This window comes from Coregonus lavaretus, assembly GCF_964263955.1.
Source record: "Coregonus lavaretus genome assembly, chromosome: 2".
Classification (NCBI taxonomy): Eukaryota; Metazoa; Chordata; class Actinopteri; order Salmoniformes; family Salmonidae; genus Coregonus; species Coregonus lavaretus.
The window spans coordinates 61185888-61209999 of NC_139989.1; the positions used below are offsets into that span (position 1 = coordinate 61185888).

At 36.0% G+C, this 24112-nt stretch overlaps 2 protein-coding genes across 8 annotated transcripts in view; one reads left to right on the forward strand and one right to left on the reverse strand.

Moving 5' to 3' along the window:
- Positions 1-24112, forward strand: part of aspdh (aspartate dehydrogenase domain containing) — a 67373-nt gene that overhangs the window by 22633 nt on the left and 20628 nt on the right. For 2 of the 6 annotated variants that reach the window (XM_084147734.1, XM_084147736.1), the window contains exons 5-8: positions 13380-13529; positions 14284-14507; positions 14957-15096; positions 15216-18891. In XM_084147734.1, the coding sequence (XP_084003860.1) occupies positions 13380-13529; positions 14284-14507; positions 14957-15096; positions 15216-15253 (552 nt within the window). In that variant the 3' untranslated portion in view covers positions 15254-18891. Of the gene's footprint in view, positions 1-13379; positions 13530-14283; positions 14508-14956; positions 15097-15215; positions 18892-22815; positions 22997-24112 lie in introns of those variants that run through there. The other 4 variants (XR_014610276.1, XR_014610275.1, XM_084147735.1 and 1 more) reach the window with 4 other exon arrangements.
- gys1 (glycogen synthase 1 (muscle)) overlaps positions 21455-24112 on the reverse strand; it is a 28550-nt gene continuing 25892 nt past the window's right edge. Inside the window, exons 16-17 of one of the 2 annotated variants that reach the window (XR_014610274.1) lie at positions 22199-23298; positions 21455-22144 (exon numbers count right to left, since the gene is read on the reverse strand). Coding sequence is in view for 1 of the 2 variants with exons in the window: in XM_084147722.1 (XP_084003848.1) it covers positions 23050-23298 (249 nt within the window). In the remaining variant the exon portion in view is untranslated. Of the gene's footprint in view, positions 23299-24112 lie in introns of both variants that reach the window. The other variant, XM_084147722.1, reaches the window with a different exon arrangement.

Genomic DNA, 24112 nt, shown 5'->3' on the forward strand with positions numbered 1-24112 from the left:
AATTAAGTAACTACCATTTTCTGGTAAAAAATATGGTCAATTTTTTAAATTTTAAGTCACTTTGTTACGCTAAAATCAGCTTTTGAGAATCCAGGAAGTGTTCCAATCCATGTGCACACCAGAAATTAAGTAACTACAATTTTCTGGTAAAAAATATGGTCAATTTATTTTATTTTAAGTCACTTTGTTACGCTAAAATCAGCTTTTGAGAATCCAGGAAGTGTTCCAATCCATGTGCACACCAGAAATTAAGTAACTACCATTTTCTGGTAAAGAATATGGTCAATTTTTAAAATTTTAAGTCACTTTGTTACGCTAAAATCAGCTTTTGAGAATCCAGGAAGTGTTCCAATCCATGTGCACACCAGAAATTAAGTAACTACCATTTTTTGGTAAAAAATATGGTCAATTTTTTTAATTTTAAGTAACTTTGTTACGCTAAAATCAGCTTTTGAGAATCCAGGAAGGGTTCCAATCCATGTGCACACCAGAAATTAAGTAACTACCATTTTCTGGTAAAAATATGGTCAATTTTTTTAATTTTAAGTCACTTTGTTACGCTAAAATCAGCTTTTGAGAATCCAGGAAGTGTTCCAATCCATGTGCACACCATAAATGAAGTAAATAAAATTTTCTGGTAAAAAATATGGTTAATTTATTTTATTTTAAGTCACTTTGTTACGCTAAAATCAGCTTTTGAGAATCCAGGAAGTGTTCCAATCCATGTGCACACCAGAAATTAAGTAACTACCATTTTCTGGTAAAAAAATATGGTCAATTTATTTTATTTTAAGTCACTTTGTTACGCTAAAATCAGCTTTTGAGAATCCAGGAAGTGTTCCAATCCATGTGCACACCAGAAATGAAGTAACTACCATTTTCTGGTAAAAAATATGGTCAATTTTTTAAATTTTAAGTCACTTTGTTACGCTAAAATCAGCTTTTCAGAATCCAGGAAGTGTTCCAATCCATGTGCACACCAGAAATTAAGTAACTACCATTTTCTGGTAAAGAATATGGTCAATTTTTTAAATTTTAAGTCACTTTGTTACGCTAAAATCAGCTTTTGAGAATCCAGGAAGTGTTCCAATCCATGTGCACACCAGAAATTAAGTAACTACCATTTTCTGGTAAAAAATATGGTCAATTTTTTTTTATTTTACGTCACTTTGTTATGCTAAAATCAGCTTTTGAGGATCCAGGAAGTGTTCCAATCCATGTGCACACCAGAAATTAAGTAACTACAATTTTCTGGTAAAAGATATGGTCAATTTATTTTATTTTAAGTCACTTTGTTACGCTAAAATCAGCTTTTGAGAATCCAGGAAGTGTTCCAATCCATGTGCACACCAGAAATGAAGTAACTACCAATTTCTGGTAAAAAATATGGTCAATTTTTTAAATTTTAAGTCACTTTGTTACGCTAAAATCAGCTTTTGAGAATCCAGGAAGTGTTCCAATCCATGTGCACACCAGAAATTAAGTAACTACCATTTTCTGGTAAAAAATATGGTCAATTTTTTTTTATTTTACGTCACTTTGTTACGCTAAAATCAGCTTTTGAGAATCCAGGAAGTGTTCCAATCCATGTGCACACCAGAAATGAAGTAACTACCATTTTCAGGTAAAAAATATGGTCAGTTTTTTTAATTTTAAGTCACTTTGTTACGCTAAAATCAGCTTTTGAGAATCCATGAAGTGTTCCAATCCATGTGCACACCAGAAATTAAGTAACTACAATTTTCTGGTAAGAAATATGGTCAATTTATTTTATTTTAAGTCACTTTGTTACGCTAAAATCAGCTTTTGAGAATCCAGGAAGTGTTCCAATCCATGTGCACACCAGAAATTAAGTAACTACAATTTTCAGGTAAAAAATATGGTCAATTTTTTAAATTTTAAGTCACTTTGTTACGCTAAAATCAGCTTTTGAGAATCCAGGAAGTGTTCCAATCCATGTGCACACCAGAAATTAAGTAACTACCATTTTCTGGTAAAAAATATGGTCAATTTTTTAAATTTTAAGTCACTTTGTTACGCTAAAATCAGCTTTTGAGAATCCAGGAAGTGTTCCAATCCATGTGCACACCAGAAATTAAGTAACTACAATTTTCTGGTAAAAAATATGGTCAATTTATTTTATGTCACTTTGTTACGCTAAAATCAGCTTTTGAGAATCCAGGAAGTGTTCCAATCCATGTGCACACCAGAAATTAAGTAACTACAATTTTCTGTTAAAAAATATGGTCAATTTATTTTATGTCACTTTGTTACGCTAAAATCAGCTTTTGAGAATCCAGGAAGTGTTCCAATCCATGTGCACACCAGAAATTAAGTAACTACTATTTTCTGGTAAAAATTATGGTCAATTTTTACAATTTTAAGTCACTTTGTTACGCTAAAATCAGCTTTTGAGAATCCAGGAAGTGTTCCAATCCATGTGCACACCAGAAATTAAGTAACTACCATTTTCTGGTAAAAAATATGGTCAATTTATTTTATTTTAAGTCACTTTGTTACGCTAAAATCAGCTTTTGAGAATCCAGGAAGTGTTCCAATCCATGTGCACACCAGAAATTAAGTAACTACCATTTTCTGGTAAAAAATATGGTCAATTTTTTTTATTTTAAGTTACTTTGTTATGATAAAATCAGCTTTTGAGAATCCAGGAAGTGTTCCAATCCATGTGCACACCAGAAATTAAGTAACTACCATTTTCTGGTAAAAAATATGGTCAATTTTTTAAATTTTAAGTCACTTTGTTACGCTAAAATCAGCTTTTGAGAATCCATGAAGTGTTCCAATCCATGTGCACACCAGAAATTAAGTAACTACAATTTTCTGGTAAGAAATATGGTCAATTTATTTTATTTTAAGTCACTTTGTTACGCTAAAATCAGCTTTTGAGAATCCAGGAAGTGTTCCAATCCATGTGCACACCAGAAATTAAGTAACTACAATTTTCAGGTAAAAAATATGGTCAATTTTTTAAATTTTAAGTCACTTTGTTACGCTAAAATCAGCTTTTGAGAATCCAGGAAGTGTTCCAATCCATGTGCACACCAGAAATTAAGTAACTACCATTTTCTGGTAAAAAATATGGTCAATTTTTTAAATTTTAAGTCACTTTGTTACGCTAAAATCAGCTTTTGAGAATCCAGGAAGTGTTCCAATCCATGTGCACACCAGAAATTAAGTAACTACAATTTTCTGGTAAAAAATATGGTCAATTTATTTTATGTCACTTTGTTACGCTAAAATCAGCTTTTGAGAATCCAGGAAGTGTTCCAATCCATGTGCACACCAGAAATTAAGTAACTACAATTTTCTGTTAAAAAATATGGTCAATTTATTTTATGTCACTTTGTTACGCTAAAATCAGCTTTTGAGAATCCAGGAAGTGTTCCAATCCATGTGCACACCAGAAATTAAGTAACTACTATTTTCTGGTAAAAATTATGGTCAATTTTTACAATTTTAAGTCACTTTGTTACGCTAAAATCAGCTTTTGAGAATCCAGGAAGTGTTCCAATCCATGTGCACACCAGAAATTAAGTAACTACCATTTTCTGGTAAAAAATATGGTCAATTTATTTTATTTTAAGTCACTTTGTTACGCTAAAATCAGCTTTTGAGAATCCAGGAAGTGTTCCAATCCATGTGCACACCAGAAATTAAGTAACTACCATTTTCTGGTAAAAAATATGGTCAATTTTTTTTATTTTAAGTTACTTTGTTATGATAAAATCAGCTTTTGAGAATCCAGGAAGTGTTCCAATCCATGTGCACACCAGAAATTAAGTAACTACCATTTTCTGGTAAAAAATATGGTCAATTTTTTAAATTTTAAGTCACTTTGTTACGCTAAAATCAGCTTTTGAGAATCCAGGAAGTGTTCCAATCCATGTGCACACCAGAAATTAAGTAACTACCATTTTCTGGTAAAAAATATGGTCAATTTATTTTATTTTAAGTCACTTTGTTACGCTAAAATCAGCTTTTGAGAATCCAGGAAGTGTTCCAATCCATGTGCACACCAGAAATTAAGTAACTACCATTTTCTGGTAAAAAATATGGTCAATTTTTAAAATTTTAAGTCACTTTGTTACGCTAAAATCAGCTTTTGAGAATCCAGGAAGTGTTCCAATCCATGTGCACACCAGAAATTAAGTAACTACCATTTTATGGTAAAAAATATGGTCAATTTTTTAAATTTTAAGTAACTTTGTTACGCTAAAATCAGCTTTTGAGAATCCAGGAAGTGTTCCAATCCATGTGCACACCAGAAATTAAGTAACTACCATTTTCTGGTAAAAAATATGGTCAATTTTTTAAATTTTAAGTCACTTTGTTACGCTAAAATCAGCTTTTGAGAATCCAGGAAGTGTTCCAATCCATGTGCACACCAGAAATTAAGTAACTACAATTTTCTGGTAAAAAATATGGTCAATTTTTTTTATTTTAAGTCACTTTGTTATGCTAAAATCAGCTTTTGAGAATCCAGGAAGTGTTCCAATCCATGTGCACACCAGAAATAAAGTAACTACCATTTTCTGGTAAAAAATATGGTCAATTTTTTAAATTTTAAGTCACTTTGTTACGCTAAAATCAGCTTTTGAGAATCCAGGAAGTGTTCCAATCCATGTGCACACCAGAAATTAAGTAACTACCATTTTCTGGTAAAAAATATGGTCAATTTATTTTATTTTAAGTCACTTTGTTACGCTAAAATCAGCTTTTGAGAATCCAGGAAGTGTTCCAATCCATGTGCACACCAGAAATTAAGTAACTACAATTTTCTGGTAAAAAATATGGTCAATTTTTAAAATTTTAAGTCACTTTGTTACGCTAAAATCAGCTTTTGAGAATCCAGGAAGTGTTCCAATCCATGTGCACACCAGAAATTAAGTAACTACCATTTTATGGTAAAAAATATGGTCAATTTTTTAAATTTTAAGTAACTTTGTTACGCTAAAATCAGCTTTTGAGAATCCAGGAAGTGTTCCAATCCATGTGCACACCAGAAATTAAGTAACTACCATTTTCTGGTAAAAAATATGGTCAATTTTTTAAATTTTAAGTCACTTTGTTACGCTAAAATCAGCTTTTGAGAATCCAGGAAGTGTTCCAATCCATGTGCACACCAGAAATTAAGTAACTACAATTTTCTGGTAAAAAATATGGTCAATTTGTTTTATTTTAAGTCACTTTGTTATGCTAAAATCAGCTTTTGAGAATCCAGGAAGTGTTCCAATCCATGTGCACACCAGAAATAAAGTAACTACCATTTTCTGGTAAAAAATATGGTCAATTTTTTAAATTTTAAGTCACTTTGTTACGCTAAAATCAGCTTTTGAGAATCCAGGAAGTGTTCCAATCCATGTGCACACCAGAAATTAAGTAACTACAATTTTCTGGTAAAAAATATGGTCAATTTATTTTATTTTAAGTCACTTTGTTACGCTAAAATCAGCTTTTGAGAATCCAGGAAGTGTTCCAATCCATGTGCACACCAGAAATTAAGTAACTACAATTTTCTGGTAAAAAATATGGTCAATTTTTTTTATTTTAAGTCACTTTGTTATGCTAAAATCAGCTTTTGAGAATCCAGGAAGTGTTCCAATCCATGTGCACACCAGAAATTAAGTAACTACCATTTTCTGGTAAAAAATATGGTCAATTTTTTAAATTTTAAGTCACTTTGTTACGCTAAAATCAGCTTTTGAGAATCCAGGAAGTGTTCCAATCCATGTGCACACCATAAATTAAGTAACTACCATTTTCTGGTAAAAAATATGGTCAATTTATTTTATTTTAAGTCACTTTGTTACGCTAAAATCAGCTTTTGAGAATCCAGGAAGTGTTCCAATCCATGTGCACACCAGAAATTAAGTAACTACCATTTTCTGGTAAAGAATATGGTCAATTTTTAAAATTTTAAGTCACTTTGTTACGCTAAAATCAGCTTTTGAGAATCCAGGAAGTGTTCCAATCCATGTGCACACCAGAAATTAAGTAACTACCATTTTCTGGTAAAAAATATGGTCAATTTTTATAATTTTAAGTAACTTTGTTACGCTAAAATCAGCTTTTGAGAATCCAGGAAGTGTTCCAATCCATGTGCACACCAGAAATTAAGTAACTACCATTTTCTGGTAAAAATATGGTCAATTTTTTTAATTTTAAGTCACTTTGTTACGCTAAAATCAGCTTTTGAGAATCCAGGAAGTGTTCCAATCCATGTGCACACCATAAATGAAGTAAATAAAATTTTCTGGTAAAAAATATGGTCAATTTATTTTATTTTAAGTCACTTTGTTACGCTAAAATCAGCTTTTGAGAATCCAGGAAGTGTTCCAATCCATGTGCACACCAGAAATTAAGTAACTACCATTTTCTGGTAAAAAAATATGGTCAATTTATTTTATTTTAAGTCACTTTGTTACGCTAAAATCAGCTTTTGAGAATCCAGGAAGTGTTCCAATCCATGTGCACACCAGAAATGAAGTAACTACCATTTTCTGGTAAAAAATATGGTCAATTTTTTTAATTTTAAGTCACTTTGTTACGCTAAAATCAGCTTTTCAGAATCCAGGAAGTGTTCCAATCCATGTGCACACCAGAAATTAAGTAACTCCCATTTTCTGGTAAAGAATATGGTCAATTTTTTAAATTTTAAGTCACTTTGTTACGCTAAAATCAGCTTTTGAGAATCCAGGAAGTGTTCCAATCCATGTGCACACCAGAAATTAAGTAACTACCATTTTCTGGTAAAAAATATGGTCAATTTTTTTTTATTTTACGTCACTTTGTTATGCTAAAATCAGCTTTTGAGGATCCAGGAAGTGTTCCAATCCATGTGCACACCAGAAATTAAGTAACTACAATTTTCTGGTAAAAAATATGGTCAATTAATTTTATTTTAAGTCACTTTGTTACGCTAAAATCAGCTTTTGAGAATCCAGGAAGTGTTCCAATCCATGTGCACACCAGAAATGAAGTAACTACCAATTTCTGGTAAAAAATATGGTCAATTTTTTAAATTTTAAGTCACTTTGTTACGCTAAAATCAGCTTTTGAGAATCCAGGAAGTGTTCCAATCCATGTGCACACCAGAAATTAAGTAACTACCATTTTCTGGTAAAAAATATGGTCAATTTTTTTTTATTTTACGTCACTTTGTTATGCTAAAATCAGCTTTTGAGAATCCAGGAAGTGTTCCAATCCATGTGCACACCAGAAATTAAGTAACTACAATTTTCTGGTAAAAAATATGGTCAATTTATTTTATGTCACTTTGTTACGCTAAAATCAGCTTTTGAGAATCCAGGAAGTGTTCCAATCCATGTGCACACCAGAAATGAAGTAACTACCATTTTCTGGTAAAAAATATGGTCAGTTTTTTTAATTTTAAGTCACTTTGTTACGCTAAAATCAGCTTTTGAGAATCCATGAAGTGTTCCAATCCATGTGCACACCAGAAATTAAGTAACTACAATTTTCTGGTAAGAAATATGGTCAATTTATTTTATTTTAAGTCACTTTGTTACGCTAAAATCAGCTTTTGAGAATCCAGGAAGTGTTCCAATCCATGTGCACACCAGAAATTAAGTAACTACAATTTTCAGGTAAAAAATATGGTCAATTTTTTAAATTTTAAGTCACTTTGTTACGCTAAAATCAGCTTTTGAGAATCCAGGAAGTGTTCCAATCCATGTGCACACCAGAAATTAAGTAACTACCATTTTCTGGTAAAAAATATGGTCAATTTTTTAAATTTTAAGTCACTTTGTTACGCTAAAATCAGCTTTTGAGAATCCAGGAAGTGTTCCAATCCATGTGCACACCAGAAATTAAGTAACTACAATTTTCTGGTAAAAAATATGGTCAATTTATTTTATGTCACTTTGTTACGCTAAAATCAGCTTTTGAGAATCCAGGAAGTGTTCCAATCCATGTGCACACCAGAAATTAAGTAACTACAATTTTCTGTTAAAAAATATGGTCAATTTATTTTATGTCACTTTGTTACGCTAAAATCAGCTTTTGAGAATCCAGGAAGTGTTCCAATCCATGTGCACACCAGAAATTAAGTAACTACAATTTTCTGGTAAAAATTATGGTCAATTTTTACAATTTTAAGTCACTTTGTTACGCTAAAATCAGCTTTTGAGAATCCAGGAAGTGTTCCAATCCATGTGCACACCAGAAATTAAGTAACTACCATTTTCTGGTAAAAAATATGGTCAATTTATTTTATTTTAAGTCACTTTGTTACGCTAAAATCAGCTTTTGAGAATCCAGGAAGTGTTCCAATCCATGTGCACACCAGAAATTAAGTAACTACCATTTTCTGGTAAAAAACATGGTCAATTTTTTAAATTTTAAGTCACTTTGTTACGCTAAAATCAGCTTTTGAGAATCCAGGAAGTGTTCCAATCCATGTGCACACCAGAAATTAAGTAACTACCATTTTCTGGTAAAAAATATGGTCAATTTTTTTAATTTTAAGTCACTTTGTTACGCTAAAATCAGCTTTTGAGAATCCAGGAAGTGTTCCAATCCATGTGCACACCAGAAATTAAGTAACTACCATTTTCTGGTAAAAAATATGGTCAATTTTTTTAATTTTAAGTCACTTTGTTACGCTAAAATCAGCTTTTGAGAATCCAGGAAGTGTTCCAATCCATGTGCACACCAGAAATTAAGTAACTACCATTTTCTGGTAAAAATTATGGTCAATTTTTAAAATTTTAAGTCACTTTGTTACGCTAAAATCAGCTTTTGAGAATCCAGGAAGTGTTCCAATCCATGTGCACACCAGAAATTAAGTAACTACCATTTTCTGGTAAAAAATATGGTCAATTTTTTAAATTTTAAGTCACTTTGTTACGCTAAAATCAGCTTTTGAGAATCCAGGAAGTGTTCCAATCCATGTGCACACCAGAAATTAAGTAACTACCATTTTCTGGTAAAAAATATGGTCAATTTTTTAAATTTTAAGTCACTTTGTTACGCTAAAATCAGCTTTTGAGAATCCAGGAAGTGTTCCAATCCATGTGCACACCAGAAATTAAGTAACTACCATTTTCTGGTAAAAAATATGGTCAATTTTTTTTTATTTTACGTCACTTTGTTATGCTAAAATCAGCTTTTGAGAATCCAGGAAGTGTTCCAATCCATGTGCACACCAGAAATTAAGTAACTACCATTTTCTGGTAAAAATTATGGTCAATTTTTTAAATTTTAAGTCACTTTGTTACGCTAAAATCAGCTTTTGAGAATCCAGGAAGTGTTCCAATCCATGTGCACACCAGAAATTAAGTAACTACCATTTTCTGGTAAAAATTATGGTCAATTTTTTAAATTTTAAGTCACTTTGTTACGCTAAAATCAGCTTTTGAGAATCCAGGAAGTGTTCCAATCCATGTGCACACCAGAAATTAAGTAACTACCATTTTCTGGTAAAAAATATGGTCAATTTTTTTAATTTTAAGTCACTTTGTTACGCTAAAATCAGCTTTTGAGAATCCAGGAAGTGTTCCAATCCATGTGCACACCAGAAATTAAGTAACTACCATTTTCTGGTAAAAAATATGGTCAATTTTTTAAATTTTAAGTCACTTTGTTACGCTAAAATCAGCTTTTGAGAATCCAGGAAGTGTTCCAATCCATGTGCACACCAGAAATTAAGTAACTACCATTTTCTGGTAAAAAATATGGTCAATTTTTTTTTATTTTACGTCACTTTGTTATGCTAAAATCAGCTTTTGAGAATCCAGGAAGTGTTCCAATCCATGTGCACACCAGAAATTAAGTAACTACCATTTTCTGGTAAAAATTATGGTCAATTTTTTTAATTTTAAGTCACTTTGTTACGCTAAAATCAGCTTTTGAGAATCCAGGAAGTGTTCCAATCCATGTGCACACCAGAAATTAAGTAACTACCATTTTCTGGTAAAAATTATGGTCAATTTTTTAAATTTTAAGTCACTTTGTTACGCTAAAATCAGCTTTTGAGAATCCAGGAAGTGTTCCAATCCATGTGCACACCAGAAATTAAGTAACTACCATTTTCTGGTAAAAAATATGGTCAATTTATTTAATTTTAAGTCACTTTGTTACGCTAAAATCAGCTTTTGAGAATCCAGGAAGTGTTCCAATCCATGTGCACACCAGAAATTAAGTAACTACCATTTTCTGGTAAAAATCATGGTCAATTTTTAAAATTTTAAGTCACTTTGTTACGCTAAAATCAGCTTTTGAGAATCCAGGAAGTGTTCCAATCCATGTGCACACCAGAAATTAAGTAACTACCATTTTCTGGTAAAAATTATGGTCAATTTTTAAAATTTTAAGTCACTTTGTTACGCTAAAATCAGCTTTTGAGAATCCAGGAAGTGTTCCAATCCATGTGCACACCAGAAATTAAGTAACTACAATTTTCTGGTAAAAAATATGGTCAATTTATTTTATTTTAAGTCACTTTGTTACGCTAAAATCAGCTTTTGAGAATCCAGGAAGTGTTCCAATCCATGTGCACACCAGAAATGAAGTAACTACCAATTTCTGGTAAAAAATATGGTCAATTTTTTTAATTTTAAGTCACTTTGTTACGCTAAAATCAGCTTTTGAGAATCCAGGAAGTGTTCCAATCCATGTGCACACCAGAAATTAAGTAACTACAATTTTCTGGTAAGAAATATGGTCAATGTATTTTATTTTAAGTCACTTTGTTACGCTAAAATCAGCTTTTGAGAATCCAGGAAGTGTTCCAATCCATGTGCACACCAGAAATTAAGTAACTACCATTTTCTGGTAAAAAATATGGTCAATTTTTTTAATTTTAAGTCACTTTGTTACGCTAAAATCAGCTTTTGAGAATCCAGGAAGTGTTCCAATCCATGTGCACACCAGAAATTAAGTAACTACCATTTTCTGGTAAAAAATATGGTCAATTTTTTAAATTTTAAGTCACTTTGTTACGCTAAAATCAGCTTTTGAGAATCCAGGAAGTGTTCCAATCCATGTGCACACCAGAAATTAAGTAACTACAATTTTCTGGTAAAAAATATGGTCAATTTATTTTATTTTAAGTCACTTTGTTACGCTAAAATCAGCTTTTGAGAATCCAGGAAGTGTTCCAATCCATGTGCACACCAGAAATTAAGTAACTACCATTTTCTGGTAAAAATTATGGTCAATTTTTTAAATTTTAAGTCACTTTGTTACGCTAAAATCAGCTTTTGAGAATCCAGGAAGTGTTCCAATCCATGTGCACACCAGAAATTAAGTAACTACCATTTTCTGGTAAAAATTATGGTCAATTTTTTAAATTTTAAGTCACTTTGTTACGATAAAATCAGCTTTTGAGAATCCAGGAAGTGTTCCAATCCATGTGCACACCAGAAATTAAGTAACTACAATTTTCTGGTAAAAAATATGGTCAATTTATTTTATTTTAAGTCACTTTGTTACGCTAAAATCAGCTTTTGAGAATCCAGGAAGTGTTCCAATCCATGTGCACACCAGAAATTAAGTAACTACCATTTTCTGGTAAAAATTATGGTCAATTTTTAAAATGTTAAGTCACTTTGTTACGCTAAAATCAGCTTTTGAGAATCCAGGAAGTGTTCCAATCCATGTGCACACCAGAAATTAAGTAACTACCATTTTCTGGTAAAAATTATGGTCAATTTTTTAAATTTTAAGTCACTTTGTTACGCTAAAATCAGCTTTTGAGAATCCAGGAAGTGTTCCAATCCATGTGCACACCAGAAATTAAGTAACTACAATTTTCTGGTAAAAAATATTGTCAATTTATTTTATTTTAAGTCACTTTGTTACGCTAAAATCAGCTTTTGAGAATCCAGGAAGTGTTCCAATCCATGTGCACACCAGAAATTAAGTAACTACCATTTTCTGGTAAAAAATATGGTCAATTTTTTTTTATTTTACGTCACTTTGTTATGCTAAAATCAGCTTTTGAGAATCCAGGAAGTGTTCCAATCCATGTGCACACCAGAAATTAAGTAACTACAATTTTCTGGTAAAAAATATGGTCAATTTATTTTATTTTAAGTCACTTTGTTACGCTAAAATCAGCTTTTGAGAATCCAGGAAGTGTTCCAATCCATGTGCACACCAGAAATGAAGTAACTACCAATTTCTGGTAAAAAATATGGTCAATTTATTTTATTTTAAGTCACTTTGTTACGCTAAAATCAGCTTTTGAGAATCCAGGAAGTGTTCCAATCCATGTGCACACCAGAAATTAAGTAACTACCATTTTCTGGTAAAAAATATGGTCAATTTTTTAAATTTTAAGTCACTTTGTTACGCTAAAATCAGCTTTTGAGAATCCAGGAAGTGTTCCAATCCATGTGCACACCAGAAATTAAGTAACTACCATTTTCTGGTAAAAAACATGGTCAATTTTTTAAATTTTAAGTCACTTTGTTACGCTAAAATCAGCTTTTGAGAATCCAGGAAGTGTTCCAATCCATGTGCACACCAGAAATTAAGTAACTACCATTTTCTGGTAAAAAATATGGTCAATTTTTTAAATTTTAAGTCACTTTGTTACGCTAAAATCAGCTTTTGAGAATCCAGGAAGTGTTCCAATCCATGTGCACACCAGAAATTAAGTAACTACCATTTTCTGGTAAAAATTATGGTCAATTTTTTAAATTTTAAGTCACTTTGTTACGCTAAAATCAGCTTTTGAGAATCCAGGAAGTGTTCCAATCCATGTGCACACCAGAAATTAAGTAACTACCATTTTCTGGTAAAAATCATGGTCAATTTTTAAAATTTTAAGTCACTTTGTTACGCTAAAATCAGCTTTTGAGAATCCAGGAAGTGTTCCAATCCATGTGCACACCAGAAATTAAGTAACTACCATTTTCTGGTAAAAATTATGGTCAATTTTAAAAAATTTAAGTCACTTTGTTACGCTAAAATCAGCTTTTGAGAATCCAGGAAGTGTTCCAATCCATGTGCACACCAGAAATTAAGTAACTACAATTTTCTGGTAAAAAATATGGTCAATTTATTTTATTTTAAGTCACTTTGTTACGCTAAAATCAGCTTTTGAGAATCCAGGAAGTGTTCCAATCCATGTGCACACCAGAAATTAAGTAACTACCATTTTCTGGTAAAAAACATGGTCAATTTTTTAAATTTTAAGTCACTTTGTTACGCTAAAATCAGCTTTTGAGAATCCAGGAAGTGTTCCAATCCATATGCACACCAGAAATTAAGTAACTACCATTTTCTGGTAAAAAATATGGTCAATTTTTTAAATTTTAAGTCACTTTGTTACGCTAAAATCAGCTTTTGAGAATCCCTCCCTCCCTCCCTGTCTGTCTCTGTTTTAGGTGGGCTCTCCCTCAGCCCTCTCAGACCCACAGCTGAACCAGGAACTGCGCCAGGCTGCAGACCATCATGGGAGGACCCTTTATGTCCCCAGTGGTGCATTGTGGGGAGGCCAGGACATCTTGAGACTCAATGATAGTGGATCTTTAAAGGTGCAGGGAAGGAGGGAGGAGGAAAGAGGACTTAACAAGTAAAATATGTTAATTTATAAGGGATAGCTTAGTTAATAGTTAATATAAGTTAGTTAAGTTAGATAACTAACATATATTAACTTAACTAAGTTAGATAATTAAGTTAATATATGTTAAATAACTCATTAACTTAACTATCTAACTTAAGTTAGATAGTGAAGTTAATATATAAGTTAGTCAAGTTAGATTAGATAGTGAAGTTAGTTAAGTTAGATAGTGAAGTTAATATATAAGAGGTAGTATAAGAGAATGTGTAGACTAATGTGAGATGAAATCCAGATTCTGATTAAAGGTGAACTAGGCCATTGTTCTCTATTTCTAATCTTCTGAAATGTCAGAGTAGAGCAGACAGAATGGTTGTACTGGACAGAATGATGTTACATAGAGCATACAGAATGGTAGCTGATGAAGAATATCTCATAGAACAAAATGTATAAGGTCTCCTAAGCCTGTGTTTACCACAGACCTTTTTTTCTGCGTTTTTCCAAAATGCCATTCATTTCCCCATAGGCTTTGTCCAACGAACCATGGCGGAGTTAGTTCCTACAAAAAGACGCCATTACTATTTCTCTCTATTCCCTTTAAAGAGCTTGATATCTGATATTTTCTGTTGTAACATCTGATGTAGAAAACACAGGTTTTCTAATCAGCCCTCTGCCTCTGTTCCTCTTCTCTTTACTAATCTCAAGCCCCTCCTCTCTTTTCTTGCCTGAAGGCACTGTTCATACGGATGTCCAAGCACCCGTCATGTTTCCGTCTGACAGGAGACGTGCTGTCTGATTGGACAGAGGATGAGGGGAGGCGGGTCTTATTCAGTGGCTCGGTGGCAGAGCTCTGTCCCGTCGCTCCTAACAACGTCAACACCATGGCAGCAGCGGCCATCGCAGCGGGGACCCTGGGTTTCGCTGGCGTCCAGGGGGAGATTGTGTCGGACACGGCGTAAGCAAAGATTCTTAAATAACCCAAGATTGTAAAAGCGCCCGCTGAACTATGACAATCACTGTCACACTATGGGCCGAACAAGCAAGGAGGTGGGCAAAGCTAAGCAAGAGGCATTAAGAGGCACATTTCAGCATGTATTTGCATAGCCTATTTCAATTAGGGAACCCCCACACCTGTGCAATAACTTTATTCGCCCTCGCACTTGTTCTACACAACGTCATTTTTAGAAAGGTTGGCACTGAGTCGAGTGTACAAAACGTAGAGGACTCTGTTCTTAACACATTGTAGTTTTTGGAACAGAAAACTCTATAGAGATCAGAGATAATAAGCAGATTGTTGACCCAGTTCCATCTTGCTCCATCTGTCTTGCCACTGGACTCTCCTAGATTAAGTGATTACCATGAGGTGGAGGTTACTGGTGCTAATGGTTTCTCTTCCTCTCCTAGACTAAGTGATTACCATGTGGTGGAGGTGGAGGTCACTGGTGCCAATGGCTTCACAGTGCATACAGTGAGGAGGAACCCAGCCAAACTGGGAGCTGTTACTGGGAGTGCTACCTACAACTCCTTCTGGAGCAGCTTACTGGGTGGGTTCTGCTGTAGAAGGATGTGTGCGTTTGTAGCATGAATCAGTGTGAGAACATGAAGGGTTGTGTTGTGTCTAACGTCCGGTCGCATCCGCTCCTTTTGTCCTCTTTCCTCTCAGTTTGCAAGGGGCATGGCGGCCGGGTTTACTTGTGCTGAAGAGGGAGGGATTTCAGAAGACAATTCCCTCTACTAACCAAACACACACTACACAACACTATGGTACTGAAACACACTACACAACACTATGGTACTGAAACACACACTACACAACACTATGGTACTGAAACACACACTGCACAACACTATGGTACTGAAACACACACTACACAACACTATGGTACTGAAACACACACTACACAACACTATGGTACTGAAACACACACTACACAACACTATGGTACTGAAACACACTACACAACACTATGGTACTGAAACACACACTACACAACACTATAGTACTGAAACACACACTACACAACACTATGATACTGAAACACACACTACACAACACTATGGTACTGAAACACACTACACAACACTATGGTACTGAAACACACACTACACAATGGTACTGAAACACACACTGCACAACACTATGGTACTGAAACACACTACACAACAATATGGTACTGAAACACACACTACACAACACTATGGTACTGAAACACACTACACAACACTATGGTACTGAAACACACACTACACAACACTATGGTACTGAAACACACTACACAACAATATGGTACTGAAACACACACTACACAACACTATGGTACTGAAACACACACTACACAACACTATGGTACTGAAACACACACTACACAACACTATGGTACTGAAACACACACTACACAAAACTATGGTACTGAAACACACACTACACAACACTATGGTACTGAAACACACTACACAACACTATGGTACTGAAACACACACTACACAACACTATGGTACTGAAACACACACTACACAACACTATGGTACTGAAACACACTACACAACACTATGGTACTGAAACACACTACACAACACTATGGTACTGAAACACACACTACACAACACTATAGTACTGAAACACACACTACACAACACTATGGTACTGAAACACACACTACACAACACTATGGTACTGAAACACACTACACAACACTATGGTACTGAAACACACACTACACAATGGTACTGAAACACACACTGCACAACACTATGGTACTGAAACACACTACACAACAATATGGTACTGAAACACACACTACACAACACTATGGTACTGAAACACACTACACAACACTATGGTACTGAAACACACTACACAACACTATGGTACTGAAACACACTACACAACAATATGGTACTGAAACACACACTACACAACACTATGGTACTGAAACACACTACACAACACTATGGTACTGAAACACACACTACACAACACTATGGTACTGAAACACACTACACAACAATATGGTACTGAAACACACACTACACAACACTATGGTACTGAAACACACACTACACAACACTATGGTACTGAAACACACACTACACAACACTATGGTACTGAAACACACACTACACAACACTATGGTACTGAAACACACACTACACAACACTATGGTACTGAAACACACTACACAACACTATGGTACTGAAACACACACTACACAACACTATGGTACTGAAACACACACTACACAACACTATGGTACTGAAACACACTACACAACACTATGGTACTGAAACACACTACACAACACTATGGTACTGAAACACACACTACACAACACTATAGTACTGAAACACACACTACACAACACTATGGTACTGAAACACACACTACACAACACTATGGTACTGAAACACACTACACAACACTATGGTACTGAAACACACACTACACAATGGTACTGAAACACACACTGCACAACACTATGGTACTGAAACACACTACACAACAATATGGTACTGAAACACACACTACACAACACTATGGTACTGAAACACACTACACAACACTATGGTACTGAAACACACTACACAACACTATGGTACTGAAACACACACTACACAACACTATAGTACTGAAACACACTACACAACACTATGGTACTGAAACACACTACACAACACTATGGTACTGAAACACACACTACACAACACTATGGTACTGAAACACACACTACACAACACTATGGTACTGAAACACACTACACAACACTATGGTACTGAAACACACACTGCACAACACTATGGTACTGAAACACACACTACACAACACTATGGTACTGAAACACACACTACACAACACTATGGTACTGAAACACACACTACACAACACTATGGTACTGAAACACACACTACACAACACTATGGTACTGAAACACACTACACAACACTATGGTACTGAAACACACACTACACAACACTATGGTACTGAAACACACACTACACAACACTATGGTACTGAAACACACTACACAACACTATGGTACTGAAACACACTACACAACACTATGGTACTGAAACACACACTACACAACACTATAGTACTGAAACACACACTACACAACACTATGGTACTGAAACACACACTACACAACACTATGGTACTGAAACACACTACACAACACTATGGTACTGAAACACACACTACACAATGGTACTGAAACACACACTGCACAACACTATGGTACTGAAACACACTACACAACAATATGGTACTGAAACACACACTACACAACACTATGGTACTGAAACACACTACACAACACTATGGTACTGAAACACACTACACAACACTATGGTACTGAAACACACTACACAACAATATGGTACTGAAACACACACTACACAACACTATGGTACTGAAACACACTACACAACACTATGGTACTGAAACACACACTACACAACACTATGGTACTGAAACACACTACACAACAATATGGTACTGAAACACACACTACACAACACTATGGTACTGAAACACACACTACACAACACTATGGTACTGAAACACACACTACACAACACTATGGTACTGAAACACACACTACACAACACTATGGTACTGAAACACACACTACACAACACTATGGTACTGAAACACACTACACAACACTATGGTACTGAAACACACACTACACAACACTATGGTACTGAAACACACACTACACAACACTATGGTACTGAAACACACTACACAACACTATGGTACTGAAACACACTACACAACACTATGGTACTGAAACACACACTACACAACACTATAGTACTGAAACACACACTACACAACACTATGGTACTGAAACACACACTACACAACACTATGGTACTGAAACACACTACACAACACTATGGTACTGAAACACACACTACACAATGGTACTGAAACACACACTGCACAACACTATGGTACTGAAACACACTACACAACAATATGGTACTGAAACACACACTACACAACACTATGGTACTGAAACACACTACACAACACTATGGTACTGAAACACACTACACAACACTATGGTACTGAAACACACACTACACAACACTATAGTACTGAAACACACTACACAACACTATGGTACTGAAACACACTACACAACACTATGGTACTGAAACACACACTACACAACACTATGGTACTGAAACACACACTACACAACACTATGGTACTGAAACACACACTACACAACACTATGGTACTGAAAAGTCTGCCGTGGCTGTCTGTAGATGCTGATCATGTGTGAGCAAAGTTCGGCTTGCTTCATATAATATAGTGTGTAACTGTATCAGGATTTACAAAGATGGGCTTGCTTCATATAATATGGTGTAACTGTATCAGGATTTACAAAGATGGGCTTGCTTCATATAATATGGTGTAACTGTATCAGGATTTACAAAGATGGGCTTGCTTCATATAATATGGTGTGACTATCAGGATTTACAAAGATGGGCTTGCTTTATATAATATGGTGTAGCTATCAGGATTTACAAAACCTATGTATGTACAGTTGAAGTCGGAAGTTTAGTGTACATACACCTTAGCCAAATACATTTAAACTCTGTTTTTCACAACTCCTGACATTTAATCCTAGTAAAAATTCCCTGTCTTAGGTCAGTTAGGATCACCACTTTATTTTAAGAATGTGAAATATCAGAATAATAGTAGAGAGAATTATTTATTTCAGCTTTTATTTCTTTAATCACATTCCCAGTGGGTCAGAAGTTTACATACACTCAATTAGTATTTGGTAGCATTGCCTTTAAATTGTTTAACTTGGGTCAAAGGTTTAGGGTAGCCTTCCACAAGCTTCCCACAATAAGTTGGGTGAATTTTGGCCCATTCCTCCTGACAGAGCTGGTGTAACTGAGTCAGGTTTGTAGGCCTCCTTGCTCGCACACGCTTTTTCAGTTCTGCCCACACATTTTCTATAGGATTGAGGTCAGGGCTTTGTGATGGCCACTCCAATACCTTGACTTTGTTGTCCTTAAGCCATTTTGCCACAATTTTGGAAGTATGCTTGGGGTCATTGTCCATTTGGAAGACCCATTTGCGACCAAGCTTTAACTTCCTGACTGATGTCTTGAAATGTTGCTTCAATATATCCACATAATTTTCCTTCCTCATGATGCCATCTATTTTGTGAAGTGCACCAGTCCCTCCTGCAGCAAAGCACCCCCACAGCATGATGCTGCCACCCCCGTGCTTCACGGTTGGGATGGTGTTCTTCGGCTTGCAAGCCCCCCATTTTTCCTCCAAACATAACGATGGTCATTATGGCCAAACAGTTCTATTTTTGTTTCATCAGACCAGAGGACATTTCTCCAAAAAGTACGATCTTTGTCCCCATGTGCAGTTGCAAACCGTAGTCTGGCTTTTTTATGGCGGTTTTGGAGCAGTGGCTTCTTCCTTGCTGAGCGGCCTTTCAGGTTATGTCGATATAGGACTCGTTTTACTGTGGATATAGTTAACTGTTGTACCTGTTTCCTCCAGCATCTTCACAAGGTCCTTTGCTGTTGTTCTGGGATTGATTTGCACTTTTCGCACCAAAGTACGTTCATCTCTAGGAGACAGAACGCGTCTCCTTCCTGAGCGGTAGGATGGCTGCGTGGTCCCATGGTGTTTATACTTGCGTACTATTGTTTGTACAGATGAACGTGGTACCTTCAGGCGTTTGGAAATTGCTCCCAAGGATGAACCAGACTTGTGGAGGTCTACAATTTTTTTTTTTAGGTCTTGGTTGATTTCTTTTGATTTTGCCATGATGTCAAGCAAAGAGGCACTGAGTTTGAAGGTAGGCCTTGAAATACATCCACAGGTACACCTCCAATTGACTCAAATTTGGTCAATTAACCTATAAGAAGCTTCTAAAGCCATGACATCATTTTCTGGAATTTTCCAAGCTGTTTAAAGGCACAGTCAATTTAGTGTATGTAAACTTCTGACCCACTGGAATTGTGATACAGTGAATTATAAGTGAAATAATCTGTCTAAACAATTGTTGGAATAATTACTTGTGTCATGCACAAAGTATGTCCTAACCGACTTTACAAAACTATAGTTTGTTAACAAGAAATTTGTGGAGTGGTTGAAAAACGAGTTTTAATGACTCCAACCTTCCGACTTCAACTGTATCTACAATTCTGGGCATACAAATGTTGCACCTTCAACCTACAAAGTCCTCCTACTGTATCCCAGTAGCACCTCCCTCCCTCCATTTTCTCTATAAATGTAAAATATTACTTTTTGAAGTAACATTTTATACGTGACAAACTCTCTCACAGGGTGATGGCAGGCACCACATTCATTAGCAATCATCTAGCAATAACTCACATAACTGAAATGGCTCTAATGATGCAGTTACATCCACTTTGAAGCAAATGTTTTTTACTGTGCTGCAATACGTTAACAGTTTAATGGCCAGTAACGTAACAGTTTAATGGCCAGTAACGTAACAGTTTAATGGCCAGTAACGTAACAGTTTAATGCCCAGTAACGTAACAGTTTAATGGCCAGTAATGTATGATGATCTTAATGTAGTGCCTTGATGTTGTGACACCACACACACCATTGTGACCTCACAACTAGAAGGTTCTAGCCGCAAAAATAAGGTTCTGAGATAATTGGCTTTAAAGTTCCGAACCTTCATTGGTTTGAATGTATTTTTATCTTGTATCCTTATGAACTTAACATGAATTGGAGTATTTAGAGTACTACATAGGTAGAGAACATTGAACAGAACAAGGCTATGTCAATAACTCAATTTTGACAAATGCAGATAGAACCTTATAAATGCCAAGCTCTCAGTATTTCCTGTTGTAGTAAACCCCAACAAAGAGAAGAGTCCAGTGTTTCATAATTAATACAGAGAATATACTTTATTTTCTCATCATCTGGTGTGTGATTGTAACACAAACAAACTGGATCAACTCATTTCCTGTTTTCTGGGTGTGCACAGCTGGGAATGGGATACACTCAAAACTGTGACCCCTGCCATTATCTGTGACCCTTTCCCTTTGCTCCTCTAATACAGTCTGTCATCTAAAAACACGACTAGCTTCTCAGGACGGACGCCCCACCTTTTACCTAAACCTCAGAGTGCAGGCAGAATCAGTGTTCCATCTCTATACGTCACAAACATACATACTGACACACACACACACACAAAGAAAAACACTCAAACACTGGCTCACTGACTGAAAGGTTAAAAGGTGACCTATCGACAGTTTTTACACACAGGCTTGCCGGTTCAAGTACAGTACAAGGCTCAGAGACAAACACACCCACAGAAAGGTCTGAATCTCTGAACGAATGGGAGCCTGTTTCAGCAGGAGGCTTTTCAGCAGGACGTTCTGAGGCTCAGCCATAAGAGTTAGATAGAGGACTCATCTTTGTATTTGTGGTGGAAGCCGTCAATGGCATTGTCCATGCAAATAAAACGGGTTATATAACATCTAGTCTCACTCTATGGGCCCAGCTCTAAGTGTCGCTTATATGTTTCCTAGCACAGGGAAGTGCTGCTGGTGGTTGGGTTTATGTTACTGCTACAGTGCGACAGGAAAAGTGCTGCTGCTGTTTAAACAGGTTTCTGTTACTGCTACAGTGCGACAGGAAAAGTGCTGCTGCTGTTTAAACAGGTTTCTGTTACTGCTACAGTGCGACAGGAAAAGTGCTGCTGCTGTTTAAACAGGTTTCTGTTACTGCTACAGTGCGACAGGAAAAGTCCTGCTGTTAGGTTGGTTGTGTGACTATGACATAGTGGGTCAATGCCTTTGCCCTTGTTAGCAAGACTAATTAGCCCTACTTTCTTTATCCACTGGTTATCATATGGTTCTCTTAGCCTTAGTTACAACTAATGTTAGTCTACACTAGCAATGTTGGCTGGATTTCATAAATTCCTAGATTTAAGGACCAGAGCACAGGAGGTTGGTGGCACCTTAATTGGGGAGGAAGGGCTCGTGGTAAATGCTGGAGCAGAATACCTGGAATGGTATTAAAATGCATCAAACACATGGTTTCAGCCATTATTCCAGCTGATCCTCCCCTCAGCAGCCTCCTGTGGACCAGAGATAACCTAGATTATTGACCAGAGGTAACCCTCCTATATACTCAAAGTTACCCCACTTTGTTATCTCAATGCTGGGCTTTTTAACTCAAGGAAATGTCACCCCGCTAGCCATCTATTTCCTTTCCCTCTCTTCCTCCATTTCAGTACAGGTTGCTCACACTGAGGTGCACAGAGGTTTGGAAGACTTTCGGGGTGCTGGATTAATAACATATACTGGAATACTTTAAGAGCTCATCTCTTCAGCAGTTGTCGGATCTATATTATGTAAGTGGAGACAGTCAAGATAAGAGTGGTGTGTTTGTAACATGGATGTTGTGTAACAGTTCTTGTAGTGAGTGTCGGCATGTGTACATTTGTGTGTGTATGTGAGAGAGACACTCAGTTTTTCACACTGGTGGCTCCGTTTTTCTCTCCATTGACACCTGGGAGGGTGTAAGGCAAGGCTGGACCCTTTTTACTAGGCAGGGTGAAGGGCTGGCGGATGTTCAAGCGGTCTTTCTCTGCCTCCGCATCTTCATCATAGCGGTCATCCTCTTCTTCTGCCTCGCTGTGGCGGGGGGAGGAGTGGCGCGACAGAGACGGAGATGGGGGCACAGAGGCCGGTCTTGGGTAACGGAAACCTTGGGCCTGAAAATAAATGGTGGTGGGGTTTAGAGGGTAAGACACAAACAACACACAATGCTGTGTTTAGACAGGCAGACACATTCTGATATGTTTTTCACCAATTGATATTTTGACCAATCACATCAGATGATCTGATTGGCCAAAATACTAATTAGTTTAAAAAAGATCAGAATTGGGCTGCCTGTCTAAACACAGCCAGAGTAGCATAGCAGTATGCATCATCTGACACACTTTCTCATAAAATTTACTAATCCAGATTTACATCTTATTTTACAGATGAAATAAACCAGGGGTGTCCAACTGAATCCCTTCAGGGCCGTGTCTGCTGGTTTTTGTTAGTTCCTTTCAAATAGTATCCAATTAGGACCGAGACAACCAGGTGAGGGGAGTGCCTAATTAATCTATGACCTTAACTGATCAATCAAGTACAAGGGAGAAGGGAAAACCCACAGACCCTCCAGGCAATTGAGTAGGCACCACTGTTATAACCCTCAGGCCTCCAGGTAATTTAGTAGACACCCCTGTTATAACCCTCAGGCCTCCAGGTAATTGAGTAGACACCACTGTTATAACCCTCAGGCCTCCAGGTAATTGAGTAAACACCCCTGTATAACAACAGTCCAACTAAAAGGTACACTACAGCAAATTCCTAGCGAATGGGTAAAGAACACATTTTTTACTAATACCCCCCGGGCACCATTAGGTACTAGGTAGTTTCCAATGGTGTAGAATTATTTAAACTATGTACCCATTGTTACCCAAAAAGGAGGAAACAGCATCTCATCACCATACAGACAGACAGACAGAGACACTCATA